General features: G+C 62.2%; 2 protein-coding genes across 3 annotated transcripts; both read right to left on the bottom strand.

Annotated features, from left to right (window-relative positions):
* Positions 1-1,007: 1,007 nt before the first annotated feature.
* FXYD2 (FXYD domain containing ion transport regulator 2) lies at positions 1,008-3,171 on the bottom strand. The gene is given in 7 exon segments (XM_071449532.1): positions 1,008-1,190; positions 1,319-1,349; positions 1,485-1,521; positions 2,103-2,177; positions 2,291-2,329; positions 3,059-3,086; positions 3,088-3,171. Coding segments are annotated over 6 exon segments (273 nt in total). The 5' UTR covers positions 3,157-3,171; the 3' UTR covers positions 1,008-1,190; positions 1,319-1,324.
* Positions 3,172-4,643: 1,472 nt separating this feature from the next.
* FXYD6 (FXYD domain containing ion transport regulator 6) lies at positions 4,644-14,283 on the bottom strand. Of its 2 annotated transcripts, none has more exons than XM_071449531.1 (8): positions 14,165-14,283; positions 7,770-7,832; positions 7,541-7,582; positions 7,358-7,432; positions 7,197-7,233; positions 6,922-6,971; positions 6,777-6,820; positions 4,644-6,314 (listed from the first exon to the last, which is right to left on the bottom strand). In XM_071449531.1, exons 2-7 carry the CDS (start codon positions 7,825-7,827, stop codon positions 6,792-6,794), a joined length of 291 nt encoding a protein of 96 aa, XP_071305632.1. In that variant the 5' UTR covers positions 7,828-7,832; positions 14,165-14,283; the 3' UTR covers positions 4,644-6,314; positions 6,777-6,791. The 2 variants fall into 2 exon arrangements, with proteins under 2 accessions (XP_071305632.1, XP_071305631.1); XM_071449530.1 differs by having other exon boundaries at positions 7,770-7,829.
* Between the last annotated feature and the right edge of the window lie 2,434 nt (positions 14,284-16,717).

Raw genomic sequence — 16,717 nt, 5'->3', positions numbered from 1 at the left:
GCTGGGGACAGGCAGTGCTGTGCCCTGCTGTCACTAGGTGTCTGTGTCGGGCCAGCTCTGGCACTCAGAGCGAACCTCCCTCCTCCTCCTCACTCGCCGCCCAATTGCGCGAGAGTTTTGCTCTTTTTTTTTCCCTTTTTTTTTTTGAAAGAGGCGTTTCTGGCTGAATCCGAAGCTGAGAGAGGCCGAGAGCTCCCACAGAGCTCCGTGGTTCATGCGAGCCCCGTTCCTGACCCAGAAGGATCCCGCTCTGTGCAGCTGGGCTGGGCTGACCTTGCCTGGACACCCTGAGCTGCTCCACCACTCCCCTCCCCGGCAGGGCAGGCAGGGATTAAAAACAGGGAAAATCCCCCAAACGCGCGGGTCAAGGTAAAGGCAGTTTATAAAGTGAAAGCAGAGAAAAGGGAAAAAGAGGAAACGCAGAAGCTGAAATTCTCCGCTTGCCCTCTGCAGGCGATGCCCAACCCTTGCTGGGGAGTCGGGATTGTTCTGTGAGGCAAACGTAACTCCCGAGCATCCCCCTTCCTCCTCCTTTCCCTTTTCTTCTCCACCTGCGCAGGTGTCACATCCCTGCTCTGCAATGTCCCTTTGGTCACTTTGGGGCTGTGCGGCCCTGCCCCTGCCGGGACCCTGCCCATCCCAGGGACAGCGCTGCTGTGGGAGCAGCAGGAGCCAGCACTGGAGCGCTCCCAACACCTCCCCAGCTCCCAGCACAGAGCCCAGCACCGCCAGGGCTGCCAGGGAGAGGATTAACCCCATCCCGGCCAGACAGGAGCACACAAAGAGCCCCGCGGTGCTGCCAGCTGCTGCCTGGGCATCCCAAGGGAAAGGGAGGTGCCGCAGGATCCAGGACCCGCAGCTGGGAGAAGAAACATCGGGAGCAGAGCCAGGGCGGAGGCGGCTGCCCCGTGCCTCGGGCTGCGGGAGCTTTTCCTGTGTCTGCAGGGCAGAAAAGGGATTGGAGCAGGGCCAGGAGAGTGGGCGATTCAAACGCCTCGGGCACGCAGTTGAACCTCTCAGAGCTTGAACTTTATTAGCCAAGAAACTCTCGCTGGGTCTAAGAGAGGGGGAAGCACGAGGGTAATTTGCCTTCTGGCCCTGCGGGGTAATGGATCCACTGGAGCGGGGTGGCCAGGACTGCTGGGCTTCGGCTGGAGCTCTGCTTCCATGGGGGCATTGCAGCTCTGGGGCTGGAGAGAGGGAGGGCGACATGGCCAGCGTGCCCCAGCCCCTCTCCTCCCGGGACAGACTCCCCAGGAGCAGCTCCCTGGAGCACGAGTACCCCAGAGCATCGCTGCCCAGCACAGGGAGCTCCTACCTGCACCTACAGCTCGTCCTCGTTCCCTTGTCTGTGGAGCAAAAACCAAAGGGAGAAGTGTTACACTGGGCAACGTGGCTGAGAGAGGGGGGAACAGGGGCTGGACCCCGGCCCTGTCAGCTGGCAGGACTGGAACAGGCAGCAGAGAGGAAACCCCAGTACCCACCTCCTCTTCTTCCTCCCTCCGCAGTGGAACCGCTGGCCTGGGGGTGAGAGGAGCGACTGAGGCTGAGCCTCCCCCCACCCATCACAGCCACCCCTGCAGCCCTGGCACTGCCCACAGGCTCCCCAGGCTGCCCCATGATTGCAAGTGCTGCTGGTTTCCATGGTTTTTTGCCCTAAAATGAGTGAGTACCATCCCTGCAGCAGCTGTGACCATGGCTGCCCTGCACAAAGCGGTGCCAGAGCACCCTGGCAGGGCCACAGTGCTGACACTGAGCACCGGCTCAGTCTGGGAGCTGCTGAGGTTGGAGGGCTCTGGGAAAGCTGGCTCCCCTCTCTGGAAATGTCAGAGTTTTCTCTGCTATTTTTAATGAGTGACCTTCCCTCTGAAGCCCGGGTGCTGGCAGGGAAACACAAAATATTTACGTGGTCTCCCTCCCAACTCGCCCTGTGCTGGGAGCGTGCCTGGATGGAAAGTTCCCAGGCAGCGCCGGGGGCAGGCTGTGCCCACCCTGCTGCTGTGGGGCAGGGCTGGTGACCCCCAGCCCCCTCCCGGCCACAGCAGGGGCTGAGTGGAGCACGGAGCAGAGCCCAGGGGTGTCCGACCCGCCCAGGCACTTACTGAGGATGATGAGGAGCCCGATCACAAAAGCCACGACGGCGAAGATGAGCCCCCCGTTGCGGATGGTGTCATAGTCTGGGGAGGAGCACGGCCAGGAGGTGTCAGGCCAGCCTGAGCCTCTGGCAGAGCCCACGGCGGAGCGGCAGGAGCTGCCCGTGCCCCTGCCCCAGCCCCGGGCACACACTCACCGTAGCTGAACCTGTCCTGGCCCTGCTCGGGCACGTGCTCTGAAAAGAGGAGAAACTCCAGTGAGAGCCACGTCCTCACAGAGAGGAGATGGGAGAGACCAGGACCGAGGACTGCAAGTGACAGTGCTGTGACCTCCTTGGCACGCAGCTGAGCCAGGAAACGCCTGGGTCTCACCCCGGGAGCTTTCACATCCTGGGCAAATTCACGGGATGCACTTGCAGGATACTGGACAAATTGCAGGATCCTGGGCAGATTCACGGGATGCACTGCAGGCTGCACTTGCAGGATACTGGACAAATTGCAGGATCCTGGGCAGATTCACGGGATGCACTGCAGGCTGCACTTTTAGGATGCTCCAGGTGCAGCTGCAGGCAGGGACCCAGCTCCACTGCCCTCGGGAAGTGCCGCTGCCTGCAGGACTCCAGCCACGGCTCTGTCCCCTCAGAGCTCAGACTGAACAAGCCCTGGGGCTCACACCTCGCACCAGATGCGCCCCAACAACCCCTCGGTGTCACCGAGCTCGTCACCGTGTCACCGCTCCTGCCGCCTTACCTGACTGCTCAGCCCTCTGCCGGGAGCAGCTGCAAGGAGAAATCACCCCCGGAGAAGCCAAACGCCGGCTGTCCCTGATGTGCCACGGGGCTGTGGAGCTCTGAGCATCCAACCCCACCCCAAATGCTCACCGAGAGCTTCCCCCGCTCTCGGTGGGAGGGACGGGCGCTGCTGCTGCTGCAGGGAGGTGTCCCCGCGGAGGTGGCTGTCCTTACCGTCACCCATGGCCTCGGCGTGTCGTCGCTCCGGCGGGCGCCTCGCTCTGCGAGTGGGCACCCACGGGAACGCGCATTAATTGGGAGACAAACCTCATTAAACATTAATGGCCTCGGTGTAATGTTTATCGCAGTCACGAGGGGAGGCACAGGGCTCCCGCCCGCCTTTGGCAAAGAGGGAGGGGAGGGAAGGGCAGGGGCAGCACCCACCGTGCCAGCCGTGGGGAGGGCTGGGCGCCCCGAGCTGCGCGTCCTTGTCGCGGCCCTGCCTCCCGTTCCCATTGTCCGCCCTGCCGGGCTTCACCTCCTGCCGCGGGGACCGGCCGAGGGATGGGCTCAAGCACAGGCTGCGACCGCCTTTTGCTGGGCAGGAGCGGGCAGCGCGGCCCGTCTCGCCAGCCTGGCACCGAGGGTGTCCCCCCTCGGCCGGGCCAGCCCCTCCGTGCCAGCTCCGAGCCCTCCCGGGCCTGGCAGCACCGCAGCCCCGCGATGGCCGTGGCGCATCCCTGCGGGCGGTGGGCACCGGGATGCCGCGCCCCTCCCCGGGCGGTGCCAGCCCCGGGCCCGGCGTGGCCGGCTGCCAGCAGGGCTGTGCAATCCAGTTTGCTCTAATCTCGCCATCGGCGAGCGGGAGTCACGCGCACAAGCCGATTAACCCGGCCGGGGGGGAGCCGGCCCCGAGGGACGCTCCCCTCGGCAGGGCTGGCAGAGCCCCGGAGCCCCCGGCAGCCCGGCCCCGGTGCCACGGGGCGCAGCCAAGCCCCAGGAGGGCGCTGGCCCAGGTGGGGCCGTCACAGCGGCTCCGCTGTCACCGCTGTCACCGCTGTCACCGTGCCCTGGCAGCGCTCAGCATCCGCCGGAGCGGCGCGCCAGCAGCGCGACACGGCGGCTCCCAAAAACCGAGGGACAAAAGTGTCCGCAGCCGAAGTGTCCACGGCCGTGCCCCCAGCAGCTGGACACGGCGGCTCCCAAAAAACCGAGGGACAAAAGTGTCCGCGGCCGTGCCCCCAGCAGCTGAACACAGCGGCTCTCAAAAAACCGAGGGACAAATGTGTCTGTAGCTGCCCCTCTAGCAGCCCGACACGGCGGCTCCAAAAAACCGAGGGACAAAAGTGTCCGTAGCCGCACCCCAGCAGTCTGACACAGCGGCTCTCAAAAAACCGAGGGACAAAAGTGTCTGTAGCTGCCCCTCTAGCAGCCCGACACGGCGGCTCCCAAAAAACCGAGGGACAAATGTGTCGGTGGCCACGCCAGCAGCAGCCGGACACGGCGGCTCCCAAAAGCCCAGGGACAAAAGCGTCCGCGGCCGCGCCCCCGCGCTCCCTTCCCACGGGCTCCGGCTCTGCTGAGCCGCAGAGGGAGCAGGAGGGGGCTCGGCCGGCACCAAGCCCGGCTGTGCTGCCCAGGGCGCTGCCCCTGCTCCCCTGACCCTGGGACGGCGTGGGAAGCTGCCAGGCTGCCCTGGGAACGCCACGGCCCTCGAGACAAGGCAGGCAGGCACCGATAGAAACGATATTTTATTCCTTTCCCCTTAGGTCACAGCACAGAGCACACCAGCCCTCCAGCACAGCAGCACACTCGCCTATTTAAAAGGAGACACAATAGCTCAGTTTATTTTACAACAGTCAGGGTTTGGCCATTTTACACACCACAGGGAGCTCTTTGTTTCGTGGTAACACCGACGGCACACTAGGGACAGCACCGGGACACACACCGTGACACTCGGGGGCTGGGCCGGGGTCTGCCCTGCCCGGGAGCTCTCTGCAACAGCCAGGACGGAGGGAAGGGACACAACACGAGAGACACGGCCCCTCTGCCTGGCACAGATGGGACAGAGCTTCCCGGTGCCACCAAGTGATGCCAAGCATGCAGGGACACAGAGCACGCTGGAGGCAGGGCCACCACAGTGGGATGGGCACAGCAGAAACTCCTCCCAAAACCGTCCTGGGGGACAGGACCCCCTTCCCAGTGTGGGGATGGCACCCTGAGGGGTTTCAGTGAGGCCCTGGGGACCCCCCCACTGCTGCCCCACCCAAGCTGGCAGTCCCCAGCCCCAGCCGAGGTTTAACCTGCCCATGGACATGGGGAGGAGCCAAAAATCACAGGTTTGCCTCTGACCCATGAGAGGACACAGGGTGACAATGACCTCTGGGCTCAGCACGTTGTCACAGTGCAAGCTCAGGTGTGCAAAAGCCCCGAGGATCACTGAGTGCCACTCGCTGCTGCTCCATGGGGAGAGGGGACAGCTGGCACGGGGGTGACACGGAACCACCACGGGACAACACACAGCACTGACACGGGTGGCACGGGGGGTGACAAGGCGCCAGCAGGGGCAGGGAGCACCAGGAGGAGACGCCACTGCCCCTTCTGTGCCAGGGACAAGCACAGACAGGATCTCTGGTTCCCTTTAGCCCTCAGACTGTGCCACCCACCCAGCCCTGGCTCACGGGCAGGAGCTGCTTTGTGCTGGTCAGGGAGGTCACTGCTGTGCTGCTGCCCTCACCCACGGTGTCACCGTGCTGGGGACCTCCCGGGCTCCTCTGCCCTCATGGCCTTGCCTCACACTTAAATCAGTGTGCCACAGGTCTGACCAGGGACAGAAACAACACCTTGGCAGGGAGTGCCAAGCAGGAGAGGCAGGAGAGCTCCCTTCAGCCCTGAATCCAGCACCCAGTGACCCCAGCGAGGAGGGCTGAGCCATGGGAGGTCCCTGCCTGGCTCAGCCCCCACCATGGCTGTTTTTAGGCTGGGGCATGCAGGGGGTTATTGCTGAAATGGGGACGGGTGGCCCTGAAATGGCTGGGCAGGTCCCCAGGGCACTGCAGGTCCCCAGGCCCTGCCCGAAGCCAGGGGGGCTGTGCTGCTGGCCCCGGGCAGGGAACGGGGGTCCCTGAGCCACAGCTCCCTGTCCCCAGGCGTGGAGGGCACCCCAAAGGGCAGCTACCTGCCAGTCCCACAGAGCCTGAACCACACCACAGCACGAGAAGGGTGAGGAGAAAGTCACGATTACAACACCAGCAACAACTAGCCCTAGAGGTAAGGATCATCTCACAGCAACGTTGCACACCACGGGAGGCAGAGAGGACGGTGAGCAGAGTTTAGTGGGGTTAGGGACAGAGAGCCGGTGCTGGAGCACAGAGGGGGACACGGACACGGCAGCCCCGCGTCTCCTGAGAGGTTCCTGCTGCTGGGATTTCAGTCTCCTCACAGGCTGCGGGCATCTGCGCTCTGGGTGTCCCTCCTGGGGTCTCTGGCTCTGCGTGGGGAGCAGAGCAGGGGTCAGGCTTTCCCCACGCTGCTGCCATGGTCAGGCTTTCCCCACGCTGCTGCCATGGTCAGGCTCCAGCCTCCCCCCTCTCCACAGCAGGACACAGCCCAGGAGGTCAGGGAGCTCAGGGTGAGGAGTTCACACCCAGCTTTCCCAACACCCTAAAACCAAAACCACTCAGGGGTGGAGAAGCAGCAGAAAAGGAAGTGTAACACAAGGGAAAATCCGGACAGATGCTTCCTTTTCCTGCTGGGCTGCCTGTGGACTCTCAGGACCTCACCAGCACTGAGTTTCCCTGCTGTGGACCCCACCAGTGCTCACCCCCAGCCCATCCCAGGGATGCAGAGCTGCCCAGTCCCACTGGTCTGCTCAGAGCCCCACAGTCACCCCACAGGCAGCCCCAGCTGTCCCTCCCATCCCGACTCCCCACCCAGCCTGGCCTGGACTCACAGCATTGGCTCCTGCTCAGTTCTCTGCCTTCTGTGCCGCCGTTGCTGCAAGGGCAAGAGCAGAGGGGTTTGTGGTGCCTGCCCAGCACTGGGAGGAGGCTGTGGCAGGGGGAGGTGGCACAGTGACCACAGGACAGTGACCTTACCGTTCGAGGTGATCAGGTTCTCTGCCTGAGCCTCCTCGTCCCCTGGAGCCCTGCAAGGAGAGGAGCACAATGAGGGCAGCTGGGACCTGAGCCCCACCCGGGGCTGGGGTGGCCAGGAAGGTGCAGGAGGAGCAGGCAGAGCTGCTCCCCCAGTTTGGGCACCCCAAAGGGACACCCAGAGAGTGCAGCCCCTCTGCCAGCTGTGAGACAGAGCCCAGGAGGATCCAGAGGGGCTTTCCAAGGGAGGTGTTCCCCACCAGGCTGCCCTCACTCACCTGGGCTTCTGCTTGAAACTGCACCTGCACCTCCTGCCTGCAAGGGGAGAGAAGCCAGGTGAGCGTGGCCCAAGGGGGAATGGGATGGGGCCTTTCCCACCACAGGAACAGCCCCTGCAGCCCCACCTGCCAGCCCAGCACCCACCACCTCCCCGACTCACTGAGGATGAGGAGAATGCCCACGGTGAACAGGACCACGGCGAACACCAGCCCCCCGATCCTCAGGCTCTGGTAGTCTGGAGGGGACACACAGGGCTCATTCCTGCTGCCTTCAGGGAGGGGACAGCTCTCTGCTGCCCACGGCACACCCACAGCCACCCCCAGGCTCAGCCACACTCACTCACCATAGTTGAAGGGATCCTCCTCCTCCTTCTCCTGGGTGGCCACTGGAAATGAGCAGACAAGGGGGGGTGAGGTGAGTGAGCCCCTGGCTGAGCCCTGACAGCTCCTCACAAACTCTGGGCTCCCATGGCTGCTGCCCACACCCCCTCCAGCCCCTTGGGTCCGTGTGGATGCTGCTCCAGGGCTTCCCCAGCCCGTTCCTGAGGTGTGGGGGGCAGCACGGGCACCTACCGTCCGCCAGGGCTGCGGGCACCAGCAGGGAGCACAGGAAGATGAGCACTGCCTCCATGGCTGCTGCGAGAGAGGGGAGAGAGGGCGTCAGCACCAGAGGCCTCAGGAGGCCGCTGGGACAAGGCCAGGGAGCACGGGGGAGCTGCAGACAGCCCAAGGCCCAAGGCTGGCTGTGTGGGCAGGCAGGGCCAGCCCGTGCCATGGGGAGAGCCAGGCTGGTGCTAGGAAACACCCAGGGTGCCAGCGCCGTGCCAGCCCAGCAGTTCAAAGGCAGGCAGGGAAGGGCTCGAGCAGCCAGACAGACTTTTTTTGGATGCATTTTCGACCATTTCCACTTGGCATAAATCTCAGTGCGGTCTCAAGTTTGCTCTGCAGGCAATGGGGCCAACAGCCCAACAATTCCCCCCTGGGCATCCCTGGCAGCACTGTCCAAATGCTCCTGGAGTTCTGGCAGCCTTTGTGCCCATTCCCTGGGGAGCCTGGGCAGTGCCAGCACCCTCTGGGGGAAGAACCTTTTCCTAATATTCAACCTAAACCTCCGCAGAGACAAAGATATTAAAAAAAAAGAGGCTGGATTTACAGTTACCCTAGTTTGCCGAAACACTCAAGCCTAAATCCCGCTGTCTTTGGGAGAAGTTGGCATCACTTAACCAGTTTGCTGAATATTTCCAGCCTCTAAACTGGGACAGGCTCCATTCGCACTTGGGATTATTATTTTTTTAATGTGGTTTTCGCTTCAATTAAAAACTTTCTCAAGAAGACTTAAGAGACACCACGGACGAAGAGGCAAGAAGAACAATTTTAGTTTGCTCTTCCTACATCTGCTCTTAAAACTTCATTGCTTTGGAGCATCCCAGGGCTCCTCTGGGCACGGCACCCGGCCGTCAGCCCCGAGCCGGCCCCTGGTGATGATCTGTCCCAATTAGCAGAGCAATTACAGCCCCGCAATGAGGCCAGTGGCCCTGGTGGGACTGAGCTCAAAGACACGCTCGCCCCCCGGGCTCCCCGCAGCAGCAAGGAGAGGCCATAAATAATCTAAATAATCTCGGTGTCCCCTCCTGTGTCTGTCCCTTCACCGGGGACACCCGGCCGGAGCTCGGACCTTTCTCCCAGGCTCTGAGGACGCTGTGGCCGGGCTGTGACGCTCCGTGCCAGCTCGGGCAGGGGGACACGTCCCCAATGTCCCCAGCTGCACCTGGGATGGGCAGGGTGGGCATCGCTACCCGCAGCCGGCCGCAGCATCCCTCCTGCAGCCCCAGGGGACAGGGGAGAGCTGCTCCCGGTCCTGCCGCTGGCACGGGGCGCTGCAGACCCGGTTTTCTGCGGGGGGACACCCGGCAGGAGAGGGCTGGGGTGATGCAGCCCCTCGGAGCGGGATGGTGCCAGGCTGGCCGCTGTCTCCGTGTCCCCACGGCTCCCCGGGGCTCTGCCTGCGGTGCCAGGCGCTCACCCCGTGCCCCGTGCCGGGCTGGGTGCCCATACATGGTCGGGAGCACGGAAAGGGCTCGGGACTGCCAGGGAGGTTATCGGGAGCCCTGAGTGCTCCGGAGCTGCCGCAGCTGCCGCGCTGGATTAGTGCCGATAAGGAAGGGGCCCTGCACGGCAGGAATTCAGCTCGCTGACGAGGCAGAGTCCCGCTCCTCGCAGCCCCTGCGGAGCCTGACCTGATTCCGCTGCAAGCTCCAGCCCAGCCCAGCCCGGCCGGGGTCCCCCAGACCCTGCCACGGCCCCTTCCCGCAGTTTGTGCTCCACGCTCCCGCACTGGCACGGAGCAGGCTCGGCAGGGCCCACCAGAGCCGGCCCCAGCAGCTCCCAGAGCGCCCGCAGGGCTGGGAGTCCCAGCGACCCCCCCAGACCCCGCCGTGCTCATCAGAGCCAGCGGCAGCCCAGGGTAACTCCCGTCCCTCCCTCCCACGTTGTGCATTCCCAAGGCGAAGTGTTTACCCGAACACTGCAGGGTTTCATCCCCCTCTGCTGCAGCTGCCGGGCCATTGTGAGCGCGGGGCAGACAAACCCCCTCGTTTGCTGAGATGCAGATTTCGGGGTAATTACCAGCTCTGAGGAACGCACACAAAGAGCCCGCAGCTGGTGACACAGTCACTGCGAGCTGCACATGCCCCTTCTCTCGCGTTGGAAGCTGCAAAATCACTCACTTTACCCTACGAGGGCTCTGTGTGTGCACAGGGGCTGTGACCCAGCTCTCGTGCTGTGATCAATATTAATTGGCTCCCGTATTTCTCAAACAAATCATTCACCAGATTTTTACTGTTTTGCTGCTATTTGCCTGCTACTGGCTCGTTCCCTGAAGAACGCACTGGGGGAATTTTGTGTTATTTCCTGCCCTGAGCCCCTCCACGTGGCACCGGGCCCTGCCCAGCCATGCACACCCTCCCCAGCCCTTTGCTCAGCGTTTGGCTCCTCGCACGCAGCGCGGCGGAGTTCGCTGCGGGGCCGAGCCAAGCACGCAGCACACATATGTTCTTTGTTTTTCCCTCTCAGTTCCTAGAATTCACACACTTGCCTGCGCTCAGCCTTATCTCTGCACGAGGGAGCCGCCAGGGTTGGCAGTGTCCCTGCTCCGAAGGCAAACACGGCGCCGCGCAGCGCAAACGAGCCCAGCTCGCCTCCAAGGGAGCATATGCCTTGCAAAGAGCCACAGGTTTTTTGGGTTGCTCCAAGCTGGCCCACCCACCTCTTCCTGAAGCTGAAATAAAGTGAGAAGAGCGAGCAGTGCCGAGGGTTTGCCGCTCTCCCCGCTCCTGCCTCGCCTCATGCTGACTCCAGCTGCGCCTTGGCACAGGAAAGGAGAGGAAAACAGCAGCTGCCACGTCCCACAGCCCAGATCTCTCCTTGTTTCCTCCCCAGTGGTGACACAAAGTTTGGAGTCAGCACGGGCAGTGGCAATGCCTGTGACTCAACCAAAACAAGGGGGTTTCCTGTTAAAACTGCGAGATCCGGTGAAACACGGAGAGAGGCGGAGCAGCGCCGGAGCCGAGCAGCAGCGTCCAGAACTCGCCTTCCCTCTCATCCCGGCTCAGCCTGCTGCTTCCTGAGGGATACCAGAAACCTTCCCACCATCCTTATCCCCACACAAGGGCCGGTGGCAGGAGGAGGCAGCAGGAACTTGTGGGAGGCTCAGGGGGCAGGAAGCAGCCCCACAGAGTGAGGAAGTACACGGAGGATGTGCGTGAGGGTGGGTTGGGGTGTCACAGACACATTTTCTGAAAAATCCTTTCCTTAGGATTTTTCCTCCTGAGAAGCTGAGAGGCCTCAGAAATGAAATGCAAACAATGGTTATCTGCTGCTGTGGAATGCAACAGGTGCATCTGGGATTGGGCTCGTGTGGTTGTTTCTAATTAATGGCCAATCACAGTCCAGCTAGCTCGGACTCTGTCCGAGATACAAACCTTTGTTTTTCATTCTTTCTTTTTCTATTCTTAGCCAGCCTTCAGATGAAATCATTTCTTTTATTCTTTTACTACAGTTTTAATATAATATATATCATAAAATAATAAATCAGCCTTCTGAAACACGGAGTCAACATTCTCATCTCTTCCCTCATCCTGGCGCCCCTGTGAACACCGTCACATTGGGGCATTAACCCAGTGCTGCCAGAGGCAGCCAGGGCTGGGCCTGCCCCACGGTAGGGGTGAGTTCCCCCTGCCAGGTCAGCCAGCAGTGGCACCAGGGCAGGGTGACAGGGCAGGGTGACACCCTGGCACCAGGAGCAGGGAGCCGCCCGCGCCCACGCGAGCCGGCGGATGATTCACAGCCCTGCCACACGCACAGCCACCGCTCCCTCTGTGCTGAGCACAGCCACGGCTCCTCCTCGGCCTCCTCCTCTGCAGGATCCCTCCGTCCCAGCCCCGCTGGCTTGGTGGGTGTGCGTGCACGGAGCCCGGGCCAGGGAGAGGAGCAGCAAATCCAGGCAGACAGACCCAGTCTCTCCTGCCCGGCCCAGCTCTCTGCAGCGCAGCAAATCTTGCCAGAGCAAGGCAGGTGAATTTGTAACGCCGCCGTTGGATCTCCAAGTCCCCTTTTCCTTTCCATTGTTTTGCGTGGCTCTGCCCTGTCAAGTCTCAGCCATCACAGCACAGCCTCCGCCTTCCGTCAGGAGTCCTCAGGGCATCTCCCGAAGATCAGAGCCAGTTAAAATCTCTGGTTTCTGTGCAAAGCCCCCCAGACCGTGACAGCAGCGCTCCGTTGCCCGGGGCGTTTAAGAGCGTGCATGTGTGAATGGACATTTCCAGCTCTGCATAGATGGGCTCTTCTGCCATTTCACGTCAGCATCAATCTGCCTATTAATGTGCCTGTTGTTGTGCCTCGTGCTGCTAAATGAGAGAGGAGAGGAGATTTCCAGCCCTCGCCATTCCAGTGTGGATGGCCCTTCCCAAATCTGGTGCTGATTCAGAGGCTGCCTGGCTGGGAGACACGCTTTACTGCAGTCTGATTGTCTCTTCTGCTGGTTTGGGGTGCCTCTGAGCACACCACCCTCACCTGTACCCCAGAACTCCTCTGGCCTCCTGCAGGGCTTCTTCCAGCCTCATGGAACTGACCCTAAACCATTGAGGAGCCTCAGGCAAGGCTGCCTGGCCATGTGGGGCTCAGCACAGTCCCCAGCCCCCCAAGGACACCCCAATGAGGCAGCGAGGCCAATCCTTCGCTGGGGCAAACCCTGCTGAGCTCCAGGCTGCCTGGCCAGGGAACCCAGCAGGTACAAAGCATCACCTCCCACAAGAGTCTGCTACTCCTGATCCCTCCTTATTTGATTTGCAGATAACCAAGGGCTGTAAACCTGACCGTGCACCTGCCTGGACCCACCACACCCTTGTTTGGCCACACACCAGCTGAATGAGCCCAGCTCTGCAGGGGCATCAGCCACAAGAATCCCACAGATGAGACAAAGGAAGGATTCCCTGGAGGATCCTGGTGGTGGGAGTGCCCCAGACCATCACAACAGCCTAGCAGAGCAGCAAGAAGCTGTCTGAGGCTCCTGGGTGTGCTGGGTACCACAGCAGGGCCACGCTCTGCAGCACATCAGAGCAGACATTTTCTCCCTTCTCTCCTCTGCTGTCACCACCGTGAGCACAAGGCAGGCAGCAGTGCCCAGCAGCACTGCCCCAGCACAGAGTGGTGGGCAGCTGGCACAGCCCCTGGCTGGGACAGGACAGGACACCTCCATGCTCAGGGACACAACAGCTGCAGAGCTCAGCAGCCTTGTTACACCTTGCAAACACACAACCAGCCTGAAAGGCAAACACGGGGGAGCAGCTGGACACAGAGCTGCTGGTTTGCTGTGCCAGGGAGTGCCCTCCACACCCAGCACAGCTGTGGCTCCCCACCATGTTTTACCTGAACGGGCACGTTGAGACAAAGCAGATAAAATTTCCAGGTGAGCGTGAGCCATGAGGCTGCTGGGGGGCAGGTGCAGGCAGACTCACAGGATATTCTCCAGCAGGTTCCACAGGTGGCCTGGCTTGGCAGCCATGGCACTCCATGCTGGCAGCTCAACTCTTCACTCCGCCTTGGAACCGTGGGCCGGTTGTGCAGGGATTCTCCAGGTTCGTCTTTGTTTCAAACTGGGAGCAAAACCGCCCAGCTGGACTGAAAATCCCAGCGGGACCCACCAGCGTCTCGGAGCGCTGCGGGCTTGCCAAAATGGGTGCTCCATTCCAATCCACACACGGCTTTCCCCGAGAGGAGAGGCTGCTCCTTCACGCTGCTCGTTCACATCCACACAAACCACCTGTCACTTTCCCTCCCACAGAAATATCCCTGCAAGATCCAAGTTCCACCACATGGACTCCAAAATCCGTTTCTTTGGAAGCATTAATTACACACCCTGAGAGACACGCCACGCTGCTCTTCCCTTCCTCCCTCCGTACGCCTCCCCGGGCTGAGCGCTCGGCTGTTTACGCACGGTGTTACTACAACACGGAACAACAGGAGCCGGAGCGCTGCCAAGGGCTGCGAGAGCGGGATCCCCCGGCTCCCCGGGATCCCCCCGCTCCCCGGGATCTCCCCGGGATCCCCGGTTCCCCCCAGCCCTGCGGAGCACCGCCCGTGCCCGGCTCTCCCCGCGGTGGTCGCGGGCGGGGTCCGCCGGGGCATCCCCTCCCCAGCACGGGGGGCTGGTAACCAGGGCAACGGTGGGATGAGGGAAAGCGCGGTACCCGGCGTTGCCATGGCAGCCGCCGGGGCCAGGATGCGGGCGGCGAGGGGCGATGCCCCGGGGCAGCGGGGCGGGGTCGCTGGCAGCGGGCTGGGGCTCGGTCCCGCACGCCGGTACCGGGGCTCGCACCCCCGAGCGGGCACCCCGAGCGGCGCTGCCGGGCGCACCCCGAGCCCCCCGTTCCCTCCCCACCTCCCCCAGACCCCTCGGCGGCCGCACCCACCTGAGCAGGGCCGGGCGGAGCCGGGCCGGGCCGGGCTGGCCCCGCGGCTCCGGGCGGTGCCGGGGGAGCGGAGCGGAGCGCGGAGCGGAGCGGGGCTGCCGCACAAAGGGGAGCGGGCGGGCGGGGCGGGGGCGGCGCCTGCGGGGCGGGGGGCGCGGGCAGCGGCGGGGGCGCGGCCAGCACGGCCCGGCCCCCGGCGGCTCCCAGATCCCCCCAGAGGAAGGCACGGGGATGCTCAGGGGGATGGGGCGCCTCTGCTCCGGACACTGCTGGGGTGTCCAGCCTGCAGGAGAGAAGCTCCAGGGAGAGCTCAGAGCCCCGTCCAGCGCCTAAAGGGGCTCCGGGAGAGCTGGAGAGGGACTTTGGACAAGAAATGGATTGGAGAGACAGAGGGAATGGCTTCCACTGCCAGAGGACAGGGTTAAATGGGATATGGGGAGGAAATTCTTCCCTGTGTGGGCAGTGACGCTCTGGCACAGGGTGCTCAGAGGAGCTGTGGCTGCCCCGTCCCTGCAAGTGTCCAAGGCCAAGTTGGATGGGGCTTGGAGCAAGCTGGGATGGTGCAAGGTGTGTCAGGGATTTCGAACTTGATGGCCTCGAAGATCCCTTCCAGCCCGGAGCATTCAGTGGCTCTACAGAAGTCACTGCAGGGTGCAGGTGTGGAGGGGAACGCTCAGCTGGCTGTGAAACCTCCCTTCCCACAGCCCAGCAGCCTGCACTCTGCCCTGGGCTGTGCTCCTGGTGTGGGGGGAGCCAGGAACAGCCTGGGAGCTCAGAAAACACACCCAGATGGTTGCAAACACGGCACAGAGCCCCTGCTGTCCTGCTGCCTCCCGAGAGCTGGGAAAGGGATGCCAGGCCAGGGAGCCCGGCTCACAGGGCTGCAGTCACATCACTCAGCCAGTCTCAGGTCAGGATGGGCAGCAGGGCCACTTCCAGCCTGGCCTGGCTCAGTTTCAGGCACACCCAGGACATGGTGCTGCCCTGCATCCAGCAGCATCTGGCAGAAAACCAGACCTGGAGTGGCCAGGGCAGGTCAGGAGCCAGGGCACGCTTCAGCCAGCCAGGACAAAGTGCTGTGTGACAGAAGGGCTGGCCAGAAAACCCCTGCAGAGCTCTGAAAGCCCTGTCACAGAGCTTTGTGGCAGGCCCCAGCTCTTCCCTCACACAGCCAGGCGTGTTGGGAGCAGCAGGGTGGGCAGGAGACCCTTGTTCAGTCAGAGGGAACGGGGTGCTGGGGGCACTGCCAGGCGGGAGCTGGGAGCTGTGGGCACCACCCCATCCCAGGCACATCTCTGTCTGCCTGCAGAGCCATTTCTGCTTGGAAAAACACCTCAGCAATGCTGTCAGCACCCGGCTGGCTCATCCCTGCTGCCTCCAACGCAGCTGAGATAGAGATCAGGCAGTGACGGCACCGCTCCATCCACAGCCATCTCCCTGCTTCCAGAAAAACATAAAGGGAAAATAAAGCAGCACTGGCATTTCAAGGCAATTATTCAAAGGGTCAAGAGATACAGACCAACACCGAGGAGCTGGAAAGCATCAAGTCCCTCTAATGCATGAGGATAACAGGATAAGGCTGTCAGTTGCACTGCAGAGAGGGAGGCAGGGATCAAACCATTCTAATCAAGTTTTGGCCTTCTCTGACCTTATCTGCCTCTCAGCTGTCATTATCCACAGCACACAGTAAAACATGCAGGTGTGACCATGCCCTGGGGGCTGCAGGGAGCTCGGTGGGACCCTGCAGAGCCCTGAGCACAGGTGCCCCATGCAGCAGCAGCCAGGACACAGCTGGATGTGCTCTGTGCTTTCCCTCCTTTGGTTCTTTATTTACAAATTCCCAAGGAGCTGCCCAAAGTGAGTGGAACAAAAAAAAAAAAAAAAATCAGCAGCAATTGTTTTTTCCCTGTACAAACTCAGATAAAATAGAGATCCCAATGTGAATGTGGGGAGAGAAGAGGAAAAACAGCTCCAGCAGTCGCTCGTGGTGAACGTCTGCTCCCCAGAGCTGGGCTGCTGGAGAGGCTGCACCGAGCTCCAGCTTCTCTTCTGGAGAAACTGGGCCAAAAGTAACGCAGAGGCCAGGCAGGAGATGCTGATTTATGTTAGCAAGGGGGCTGGGCTGCCTGAGAGAGCAGGAGCACGGCACCAGCTCCAGCAGGGCAGGATTGGTCCCAGCCTGTGTCCCTTACCCTGGGGCAGGCGTCTCCTCCCCGTGGGGCTGGGGCAGGGACAGAGCCACCTGCTCTCCAGAACTCTCCCCTCCCATTTTAAGGTCTCTCCCTGTAATGCCAAGCTTGGGGATCGCCTGTTCAGAGGCAGTGCAGCCCTGGGTCCCATCAGGGAGATGGGAGAGCGGAGCAGTGACAAAGGCTGTGTGCAGCCATAAGGTTGTGTTTACCCCAATAACATCATTTTCCACCAGGCCCAGCCGTTCCTGGTGCCCTGGGTCCCTGCAGGAGCAGGGATTGAGCATTCCTGGTGCCCGGGGTCCCTGCAGGAGCAGGGATTGAGCAGGGATTGAGCATTCCTGGTGCTCCTGCACTGCCCTGC

The sequence above is a fragment of the Agelaius tricolor genome, unplaced genomic scaffold, assembly GCF_023055355.1.
Source record: "Agelaius tricolor isolate 1412-34295 unplaced genomic scaffold, bAgeTri1.0.p SCAF_29, whole genome shotgun sequence".
NCBI lineage: Eukaryota > Metazoa > Chordata > Aves > Passeriformes > Icteridae > Agelaius > Agelaius tricolor.
Note: the sequence above shows the minus strand (reverse complement) of the source record. Positions and strands in the feature narration are given on the sequence as shown.